The sequence below is a fragment of the Mustelus asterias genome, chromosome 10 (assembly GCF_964213995.1).
Source record: "Mustelus asterias chromosome 10, sMusAst1.hap1.1, whole genome shotgun sequence".
Taxonomy (NCBI): domain Eukaryota; kingdom Metazoa; phylum Chordata; class Chondrichthyes; order Carcharhiniformes; family Triakidae; genus Mustelus; species Mustelus asterias.
In genome coordinates this window covers 16016874-16028151 of record NC_135810.1, presented here as the reverse complement: position 1 = coordinate 16028151, position 11278 = coordinate 16016874, and the positions used below count along the sequence as shown (strand labels likewise).

The window sequence follows — 11278 nt, the reverse complement described above, 5'->3', positions numbered from 1 at the left end:
CACTGTGGGGTTGTTCTAATGTTGTTGTTGGGCTAGGGTGTTACCACTGTGGGGTTGTTCTAATGTTGTTGTTGGGCTAGGGTGTTTACACTGTGGGATTAATACACCTGTGGTTGTTGCTGTTGTGGCACATCCCAGTCGGGCCCCGCCTCCTGGGAGAGGTATAAGACCCCCTGCTCGGGCGGGACCCCTTCAGTCTGGAGTGGTGTACTTGTGTTCTAATAGTTCCATTGTTAGGCAATAAAAGCCTTCAGTTACAGAAGCCTTGTGTCTTGTGCTCGATTGACGTGCATCACATCGCACCCGTTTTCGGACGCGAAAACGTGGTAAAGTCGGGCGTGAGGCTATTAACGCGATCCGCTCCTGCGTTCGCGCAGATGGCCACTTTACCGAGGCCCGGGACAGGCCGCAATCCGATTTGTGCCCGAAATGGGTGCAACGGTGATTTAAATGCATTTGCATGTATTTAAATTGAATTAATGAAGTGCCCGCCCAACTTTATCAGCATTTCCCCCTTTACCATCGTGTTCACGCGTCCAGATTCGGCGCGAAACAGACATGATCGGCAAAGGTCTGTTTCGGGCGCTCCAGCTGCTGAAGAGGTAAGCTCAGAGCTTCCAACAGCTCTCTGACTCAGGTCAATGGTGGAGGGAGGGAGGCGGGCCAGATCATTCTCTGGTTGGGGGGGTGGAGGAGGAGGTGGGTCAGATGTATCTCTGTTTGTGGGGGAGGGAGGGAGGACAGATCGTTCTCTGGTGGGGGAGGAGGGCAGAGGGGGGCCAGATTGTCATCTGGTTGGGGGGCAGTGGAGGGCCGATCATTCTCTGGGGGGTGGGGGAGGCCCGATCATTCTGGGGGGGCAGGTGAGGGGCCGATCATTCTCTGGGGGGGGTGTAGGCCCTATCATTCTGGGGAAGGGGAGAGGGAGGACAAATGGATCTCTGGTGGGGAGGCAGGGGGGGTCCGCTGCCACTCTGCGGGCGATCGGTGGTGGGGAAAGGGGGCAGGGGGTTGCAATCAGTCTGGGTAGCTGGGGGGTGGATGGATAAGGGGGACAGTTATGTTGTAGGGGTGATGTCTGTGGGGACCACTGCTCCCGCTTTTCGCTCCCGGGCTGCTTTATCTGCTTTTTGCGGCCCAGGACCGATGTGACAGGGGCGTGATTTTCAAATTTTTCCTAACTGCGCATGCGCAGTTCAAAGCTCCGATTGTTTCAGGCACGCTAAGCCGCCCACAGCGCGATTCAAACCTGCGATTTGTTTTTCAAGCTAAGTGCGTATGGGGGCGCCTGAGAGCAGATTTCCAAGTCGGATCTGAATTGCGCCCAGATTCAGCACTTAGAATGAAAATGGTAAAATCGGGCCCACTCTCTTCCACCTTCTTCCGTCGCGAAAAAGATGGAAAAGTCTGAGGTCACGTACCAACTGACTCAAGAACAGCTTCTTCCCTGCTTAGACTTTTGAATGGACTTAACTTGCATTAAGTTGATTTTTCTCTGCACCCTAGCTATGACTGTAACACTACATTCTGCACTCTCTCACTTCCTTCTCTGTGAATGGTATGCTTTGTCTGTACAGCGCGCAAGAAACAATACTTCTCACTGTATGTTAACACGTGACAATAATAAATCAAATCAAACCACCAATACATTTTATAAACAAGGGAGACAAACAAGATCCAAGCTGACAAGATAAGGCTATGCACCCCATAAACAAAGAGGGAGTGATACAGTATATAGCTCAGCGCAGAGGTGCATTTAAGCACGCCTGGGTGGTTGCTACTGTTACTGTAGCAAATTGCTGGGGTGTGGAGGCGGGGTCAGGTTCAGGTTCGGGCGCGCATGCGCGCTGCAGGGGATTCCCCAGTGGTGCCGGGCCGCGTGCTCCAGGCCGGCGTTCCAGAGACAATGCAGAAGCCGGCGCTGCAGAACGTTCAGAATGTTACACTCAGTCTCACCCTGCCCATTTCATGTCAGATCTGCCTGGGCAAGGTACTGTACTGGAACAGGGAGGGCTGCACAGTGCAAACAGCATGCTTGGAGAGGGGAAGTGCTCTTTGCACCCAAACCAGCCGGGAAGATGCATATTTTCTCTCTCTTTACCTTTCCAACGTTGCATTTTCCCCCCCTCTTTATCTTTCCAACTTTGCATTTTTTCCCCTCTTTATCTTTCTAACTTTACATTTTCCCCTCTTTATCTTTCCAACTTTGCATTCCCCCCTTTATCTTTGCAACTTCTCTATGCATTGCATCCCCCCCCCGCCTTTGAAAATCTCTCCCCTCATTTAAATACAATTTTGGAATGAATAATGGTGGAACTAGAGACCTGGCTTTTTGTTTCTTTTAAGAGCCAATTCATTGCTTTTGTACCAACGTAGCCGCGCAGACGTTGTGTGCTGCTCGTAGTTGGGAAAGGAAGAGAAACTCGTGGAACACTCTCTCTCTTTCTCGGGGTTAGACTCTCACTTCCGCATTTTGCTGAACATTCAAAATGCAGAGTTGTTTAATGGCAGCCCAAGCTCCGTTCAGGTCAGCGAGTGCTGTCAGGAAGTTTTATACTGTGCAGTTTTTCCAAAGCCTTTTCCTCAGTTTTGTGTATACTTTTATTCGAGTTGATACTTAATGCCATACAATGCCTGGTCTGGCCTCCAAACATTGTTGAACGAGCAGTTATAAATATCCGTCTGTTAGTTTCAGTATATATTGTGCCCTATTGTTGGTAATTATTGTAAACATTGAGCACATCAAACAAAAAAGCCTTGCAAATGATTTTTAAAAATGTTTTAGCAAGCTTGAGTGCAAAAATTAAAACAGATTTTTATTTATACTTGTGTGCAAAACTTCATATCTCAAAGCATTTTTACAGCCAGTGCTACAGTATTTCTGAAGCCAGTTTGCTACCACAAACAACAATGAAGGAAATGGTCAGCTGTTGGCCGAAGGATAAATATTAGCCGGGGCCAGGAAAACATCTCTGCTCTTTGAATAGATTTTCACCTCAAGAGGACTAGTAGGGCCTTCCTTGACTTCATATTCCATCTGAAGGCTGGCACCTCCCAACAAAGCAAGGCTTTCTCTGTGATGTACTAAAGCACTGTCTTAGATTATATGCACAAGTCTCTGGAGTGGGACTTGAAACCAAGACTGCAGCAAAAGGCAAGGCATTTTTTTCATGAAATCAATCTTAATTTTTCTAATTGTGACTAGACATATAAAACACCAGTGGCACAATGGTTAGCACTGCTGCCGCACAGCGCCAGGGACCCAGGTTTGATTCCTGGCTTATGCGGAGTCTGCACATTCTCCATGTGTCTGTGTGGGTTTCCTCCGGGTGCTCCGGTTTCCTCCCACAGTCCAAAGATGTGTGGGTTAAGTGGGATTGGCCGTGCTGGATTGCTCCTTAGTGTACCCGAACAGGTGCCGGAGAATGGCGATTGGGGACTTTCACAGTAACTTCATTGCAGTGTGAATGTAAGCCTGCTTGTGATGTTAATAAACTTTAAAAGGTTTATAAGAACGAGAGGGCAACGATTTAAAATGATTTGCAAAAGAAGCAAATGTGATGTGAGGAAAAAGCTTTTTCACGCAGTGAGTGGTCCGGGTCTGGAATACACTGCCAGGAAGTGTGGTGGAGGCAGGTTCAATTGAGACATGCAAGAGGGCATTAGGTGATTATTTGAATAGAAACAATGTGCAGGGGAATGGCATTAAATCATAATGCTGGCTTGGAGAGCCAAATGGTGGCCTGCGCCATAGCGATTCTGTTTAGATGTGGCGATGACTAAAATTAAGTGATCCACTGTAATACATGTTGCAAAATGTTGATTTGTAATATAGTTGCGTATTCAGAGTCATGTCTCTAATGCATCATGACACTATTGCTACAGTTAAAAATATGTGATTTAGACTTGTTTTAAAGAGTCAGTTGTGCGAGTGTGTTCACCTCAAATAATACCAATTTTACAAATGTTTTAGGTACGTCAACCAGTTATCTGTTCAAACAACCATGTCTTCTGCTTCATGTGCCTGCAGTCCTGGCTGAAAAACAGCACCCAGTGCCCAACCTGTAGAATTCCGATCACATCTGAAAATCCTTTCAAAGAAGTATTGGGTAAGGCTCCTTTTAGGATAACCTGAATGCTTTTTTTCTAGTTCAGTTATAAAAGGCTTAATTTAGTTTATGTTTTAAAAGAGAAGAAACATTGGGTGGAATTTTCCCGTCCCGACCGCCACGGGAATCGTAGCGGGCGGAACAGAAAATTTAACGGACCATGCAAAGGTCTGTTGACTTCGGGCGGGAATTTCCTGCCTTGTGGCGAGCATGGCCAGAAAATCCCACCCATTGTTTCTTTGTGAGGATGCATCTTAACATCCTTGTGTTTAAATTTGGATGTACGTAGAAATGTATCAAGATAGCACATGTGCAGAAGGAACTTTAGGGATCTAAGCACATAGACCAATTTCATCATTAATGCAGTGATTTAATAAGTGTCACGTCACATCCAGACACTAATACACTTATGTTGCATCGCTTACAAATTAACTGATAGTTTTGGCATTCGGCATTTGAAGCATATTGAGTCTAATGCTGTACTGTGAAGATCAAGGCGGCCAATCTTTAAAAATTTGTTCAAGGGATGTGGGCATCGTTGGCTAAGCATTCATTTATTGCCCATCTCTCATTGCCTTTGAGAAGGTGATGAGCTGCCTTCTTGAACCATTGCAGTCCATGTGGTATACATACGCCCACGGTGCTGTTGTGTTCAAATGAGCTACCTTCTCTCGTATAGTGTGTTTTGTGTGACTTGCTATCTAGGCTGGTATTCATATATTTGTTTGAGGAAAAAGAATTCGACAAATCTCAGACAGGGCCGCCTAAAAAGAGATCCTACCTACTCGTTCTCTCGCTGTCTGTGAGCTCGTAGGTGTGCTAAACATCACAGAGAGCCTTTAGGCTGCCTTGGCTTAAAAGCCCTTCTGGCCTCAATCCAAGAGGGAGCCACAGCATTGAAAGGTCAAGTGGAAGGAGTTAGCGTGGCAAATACGTGCGCTAAGTGGTAAAAGTTTCAGACTAAAAATTAGCAGAGTGTTTACAGAGTAGTAAACTTTTTCATGCATTTTTAATTAAATAATCTTGTTAAGGTTGTTTATTTATTAAAAGGAATTTTTAAAGCCATCACAAGTTTCCAGACGGTACACGTAGCTGCGAGGTGCCGTGTTTGACGACAACATGATTGAGATCCTGGTGACATTTCTGCATGACATTGCCCTAGTATTGATAGAATTGGTGGGTGTTGACTTTACCTGGTGGCATCTAGTTACCAAGGGAGTAACATGGAGTCAAAAGAGAAACTGCTTGAAAATCTTTGTAGGTCTGGCAGCATCTGTAAGAAGAGAAAAGAGCTGACGTTTCGAGTCCAGATGATCCTTTTCTCTCCTTACAGATGGTGACCTGCTGAGATTTTCCAGCATTTTCTCTTTTGGTTTCAGATTACAGCATCCACAGTAATTTGCTTTTATTCAGTGCGTAACATGGAGTGGTGTTCTACTGCAATATTTGTTGACTTCTTGTGAGTTTACCTGGAGTTTTGTTTATGTAAGTTAACTAATCATGCAGTTTAGTGAATATTCTATTTGCATCAACAGTACTACCTTTGTGATGCAACAGGTATGAAGTTACATAAAACATTATCCATTTATACCTGTTTCCTAACTTTCTGATATATTTTTTGATTGAAATTTGCTTTCTGGATTCAGTGCAGTTGAGAGGTTACCACTGGTGAACTTTACCTGAAAAGGTGTGGTTGCTGCGTGCACCTGATGTGTATGTGAGAATCCCACAAGCTAAGGCTGACGAATATTGTTGGTGCAATAGTATTTTTAATATAGTAGTTGGTGCAATAGGGCCGGCATGGTGGCACAGTGGTTAGCACTGCTGCCTCACAGCTCCAGGGACCTGGTTCGATTCCCAGCTTGGGTCACTCTGTGGAGTTTGCACATTCTCCCAGTGTTTGTGTGGGTTTCCTCCGGGTGCTCTGTTTCCTCCCAATGTCCAAAGATGTGCGGGTTAGGTTGATTGGCCGTGCTAAATTGCCCATAATATCTCGGGATGTGTAGGTTAGAGGGATGAGCGGGGGTTTGTGGGGATGGAGCCTGGGGTGGGATTGTTGTCGGTGCAGACTCGATGGGCTGAATAGCCTCCTCCTGCACTGTCGTGTTTCTATTATTCTATGATTTTTATGCTTTCTAGAGTTTAGGTATATGCAACATTATGACTCTGCAAAAGAGGGAATAGCTTTTGGTTTGTGTATTCTTCTTTACTTGCACATAGTTGAATTTAGTTCCCGCATCACAAAACACCACTTTCTTCAGCGTTGTCCTTGATTCTTAAACCTGTCACTTTATAGCTGAAAAAAATTTGAAATACCAGGATTAATTGAGACAAGCCTACATTTGGATAAACCAATGTTGTCTAATAGAAATAGCTGACTAGCCACAGGTGTACCTCAGGGGTGGAGTTTTAAACACATCCACTAATTTTAGTGGAATAGGCCTCGCACAGAATAAAGATAATGCACTTTACAAGCGTATTTACTGAACAAACATAGGGTGGCACTGTGGTTAGCACTGCTACCTCACAGAGCGAGGGACCCAAGTTTGATTCTCAGCTTGGGTCACTGTGCGGAGTCTGCACGCTCTCCCCGTGTCTGCGTGGGTTGCCTCCGGCTGCCTCGGTTTCCTCCCACAGTCTGAAAGAAGTGCTGGTTAAGTGCATTGGCCATGCTAAACTCTCCTTCAGTGTACCTGAACAGGCGTCGGCCGGAATGTGACAACTAGGGGATTTTCACAGTAACTTTATTGCAGTGTTAATGTAAGCCTACTTGTGACAATAAATAAACTTCAAACATTTGGTGCAAAACCTTTTACAATCTTTCTCCTGTTTGGAATCCTGGCATGGCTCTATCAGACATCCCTTGGTGTGGTATCTGGGACTTCAACCAAAAATTGCAAGTAGAACTCTGACTTTCAGTGATTGACTTGAATCAATATTCTCAGTCATACGATGCACCAGACCTGTACTCGCCCTCCCTCTAGAAAGTGGCAGAAACCTGTTTTCCTTTTCCAACAACCTAACCTGCTGGAGCTGCTTGCTTATTGGTTAAACTTGCTTTCTTTTACTGGCCTGGAGCAGTTATTCCGAATGGGCAGCTTCACCATGGTAACATTACCCATCTCCATACAATGTTGCTGGTGTTTCTCTGAAATCTGGTGTTTTCACCCATGTCACAATCATTCTATGATCAATAAGCACCAAGGATGTTAAGCACGTATGACTATCAAAAGAACACTTGGCTTTTTGGCTTGCCAACAAACGCACAAATGGTTAAAATACATATGCATACAGAATGTGAATATGAATTTGGGATCACCTGCCCAACAATGACATTGATTCATTTTTTTGCTTGCTAATCAAAATTTCAAATAACCAAATCTGGATGTACAATCAAGCAGGAAAAGCAAAGGCTAACATTTAATACAAACCAGTTTATTGTTCATATAATGGTTTCATAGAATCCCTACAGTACAGAAGGCCATTCGGTCCATCAAATCTGCGCCGACTCTCCGACAGAGCATCTTACCCAGGACCACCCCATTTCCCTAACCCTACGCATTTATCCTGCTAACCCCCTAACCTACACATCTTGGGATACTAAGGGGCAATTTAGCCTGGCCAATCCACCTAACCTGCTCCTCTTTGAATTTGGGAAGAAAGCAGAGCGCCCGGGAAACCCACGGGGAGAACGTGCAAACTCACACAGTCACCCAAGGCCGGATTTGATCCCGGTCATTGGCGCTGTGAGGCAGCAGTGCTAACCGCTGTGCCATCCTGACACACCTATCACACCAAGACATAAATGCTGCACTCTGGCCTCCTTGACACAGTAATTGCCACTGAACATCTGCAGTGCAAAGTTTGCAGCTTTATTTAGCTGCTGCAGTCAAGTTTCTGAAATGCTATTGTCTTGCCAGCAAATTTCATTTTGTGGGTATGATGTTGGACCTACCGTTACAGATGAGGTAAATGTAGCGGCAAATACAAACCGATCTCCCTAAACACAAACTTCGTGGAGGCAGGTCCATAGAGTCATAGAATCCCTACAGTGCAGAAGGAAGCCATTCAGCCCATCGAGTCTGCACTGACCACAGTCCCACCCAGTCTCTATTCCCATAACCCCACATATTTACCCTGCTAATCCCCATGACACTTGGGTCAATTTAGCATGGTCAATCAACCTAACCTGCACATCTTTGAAGCGTTGGAGGAAACCGGAGCACCCGGAGGAAACCCACGCAGACACGGGGAGAACATGCAAACTCCACACAGACAGTGACCCGAGGCTGGAATTGAACCTGGGTCCCTGGCGCTGTGAGGCAGCAGTGCTGGGCGCTGTGAGGCAGCAGTGCTGACCACTGTGCTGCCCATTCAGGTCATTAAAACAGAATTTGAAGTTCCTAAGTTTCTTTGGGTATATGCAGAAAAAGGAAGATTCCAAACTCTAATTCAAATTCATTACTAATTTGAGATCGTTTCCATTCAGGTGGAACAGATGGAGCAGAGAACTGTGACAGTCCATCAGTCAAGCGACACCTTCGGAAAACGAGGCTGGAGCTGTTACATAAAGAATATGAGGTAGCACATCTTTATTATTGAAAAAATATTCTTCCGTATGGTCTTGAGTAGGGGAGGAACAGAAATAGTAGTGGAATCATAGAAACCTACAGTGCAGAAGGAGGCCATTCGGCCCATCGAGTCTGCACCGACCACAATCCCACCCAGCCCCTATTCCCGTAACCTCACATATTTACCCTACTGGCCCCCTGACACACAGGAGCAATTGAGCATGGCCAGTCAACCTAACCTTAACATCTTTGGGCTGTGGGAGGAAACCGGAGCACCCGGAGAAAGCCCACACAGACACGAGGAGAATCTGCAAACTCCACATGGACAGTGACCCAAGCCGGGAATCGAACCCAGGTCCCTGGCGCTGTGAGGCAGCAGTGCTAACCACTGTGTTACCGTGCCGCCCTAAAGAGGGGCTATTTGGCCTATCGAGCCTGCACCAACAACAATCACACCCAGTCTTTAACCTGTAACCCCACATAATTATCCTGTTAATCTCCAAGGGGCATTTGAGCATGACTAATCAACCTAACCTGCACATCTTTGGACAAAGGCTTGTAATGACTTAAAATGCACTACCTCTTGAAAAATCAAACTTTGGCAAAATATTGCAAGCAATCAAGAATTCTCCATTACTTGGATTTGTCTGCGACATGTATTATACACCTTTATATCCTATGCGGATGAAGGGGTGGGGTGAGGGGGCGGGTGTGTGTGGTGGAGTGGGGTGTGCGTGTGGTGAGGGGGGTGTGCGTGTGGTGGAGTGGGGTGTGCGTGTGGTGGAGGGGGGTGTGCGTGTGGTGGAGGGGGGTGTGCGTGTGGTGGAGGGGGGTGTGCGTGTGGTGGAGTGGGGTGTGCGTGTGGTGGAGGGGGGTGTGCGTGTGGTGGAGGGGGGTGTGCGTGTGGTGGAGGGGGGTGTGCGTGTGGTGGGGGGGAGTGTGCGTGTGGTGGAGGGGGGGGAGTGTGCGTGTGGTGGAGGGGGGGAGTGTGCGTGTGGTGGAGGGGGGGAGTGTGCGTGTGGTGGAGGGGGGGAGTGTGCGTGTGGTGGAGGGGGGGAGTGTGCGTGTGGTGGAGGGGGGGAGTGTGCGTGTGGTGGAGGGGGGGAGTGTGCGTGTGGTGGAGAGGGGGGAGTGTGCGTGTGGTGGAGGGGGGGAGTGTGCGTGTGGTGGAGGGGGGGAGTGTGCGTGTGGTGGAGGGGGGGAGTGTGCGTGTGGTGGAGGGGGGGAGTGTGCGTGTGGTGGAGGGGGGGAGTGTGCGTGTGGTGGAGGGGGGGAGTGTGCGTGTGGTGGAGGGGGGGAGTGTGCGTGTGGTGGAGGGGGGGAGTGTGCGTGTGGTGGAGGGGGGGAGTGTGCGTGTGGTGGAGGGGGGGAGTGTGCGTGTGGTGGAGGGGGGGAGTGTGCGTGTGGTGGAGGGGGGGGGGAGTGTGCGTGTGGTGGAGGGGGGGAGTGTGCGTGTGGTGGAGGGGGGGGTGTGCGTGTGGTGGAGGGGGGGAGTGTGCGTGTGGTGGAGGGGGGGAGTGTGCGTGTGGTGGAGGGGGGGAGTGTGCGTGTGGTGGAGGGGGGGAGTGTGCGTGTGGTGGAGGGGGGAGTGTGCGTGTGGTGGAGGGGGGGAGTGTGCGTGTGGTGGAGGGGGGGGTGTGCGTGTGGTGGAGGGGGGGAGTGTGCGTGTGGTGGAGGGGGGGAGTGTGCGTGTGGTGGAGGGGGGGAGTGTGCGTGTGGTGGAGGGGGGGGAGTGTGCGTGTGGTGGAGGGGGGGAGTGTGCGTGTGGTGGAGGGGGGGGTGTGCGTGTGGTGGAGGGGGGGAGTGTGCGTGTGGTGGAGGGGGGGGTGTGCGTGTGGTGGAGGGGGGGAGTGTGCGTGTGGTGGAGGGGGGGAGTGTGCGTGTGGTGGAGGGGGGGAGTGTGCGTGTGGTGGAGGGGGGGAGTGTGCGTGTGGTGGAGGGGGGGAGTGTGCGTGTGGTGGAGGGGGGGAGTGTGCGTGTGGTGGAGGGGGGGAGTGTGCGTGTGGTGGAGGGGGGGAGTGTGCGTGTGGTGGAGGGGGGGAGTGTGCGTGTGGTGGAGGGGGGGAGTGTGCGTGTGGTGGAGGGGGGGGGGAGTGTGCGTGTGGTGATGGGGGGGAGTGTGCGTGTGGTGGAGGGGGGAGTGTGCGTGTGGTGGAGGGGGGGGTGTGCGTGTGGTGGAGGGGGGGGTGTGTGCGTGTGGTGGAGGGGGGGGTGTGCGTGTGGTGGAGGGGGGGGGTGTGCGTGTGGTGGAGGGGGGGGTGTGCGTGTGGTGGAGGGGGGGGGGGTGCGTGTGGTGGAGGGGGGGGGTGTGCGTGTGGTGGAGGGGGGGGGTGTGCGTGTGGTGGAGGGGGGGGGTGTGCGTGTGGTGGAGGGGGGGGGGTGTGCGTGTGGTGGAGGGGGGGGGGTGTGCGTGTGGTGGAGGGGGGGGGTGTGCGTGTGGTGGAGGGGGGGTGTGCGTGTGGTGGAGGGGAGGGTGTGCGTGTGGTGGAGGGGGGGGTGTGTGGTGGAGGGGGGGGTGTGTGGTGGACGGGGAGGGGGTGTGGTGGAGGGAGGGGGTGTGGTGGGGAGAAAGAGTGGTGGCGGTGGTGGGGAAGGGGG

The 11278-nt window shown here is 50.0% G+C and overlaps 1 protein-coding gene across 1 annotated transcript in view; it reads left to right on the top strand.

The window, feature by feature from the left end:
* Positions 1–1852: 1852 nt before the first annotated feature.
* The window catches only part of obi1 (ORC ubiquitin ligase 1), a 28642-nt gene continuing 19216 nt past the window's right edge, over positions 1853–11278 (top strand). Inside the window, exons 1-3 of the mRNA XM_078222743.1 lie at positions 1853–1990; positions 3974–4109; positions 8599–8690. Coding sequence (XP_078078869.1) covers positions 1907–1990; positions 3974–4109; positions 8599–8690 — 312 coding nt within the window. The 5' untranslated portion in view covers positions 1853–1906. The remainder of the gene's footprint in view (positions 1991–3973; positions 4110–8598; positions 8691–11278) is intronic.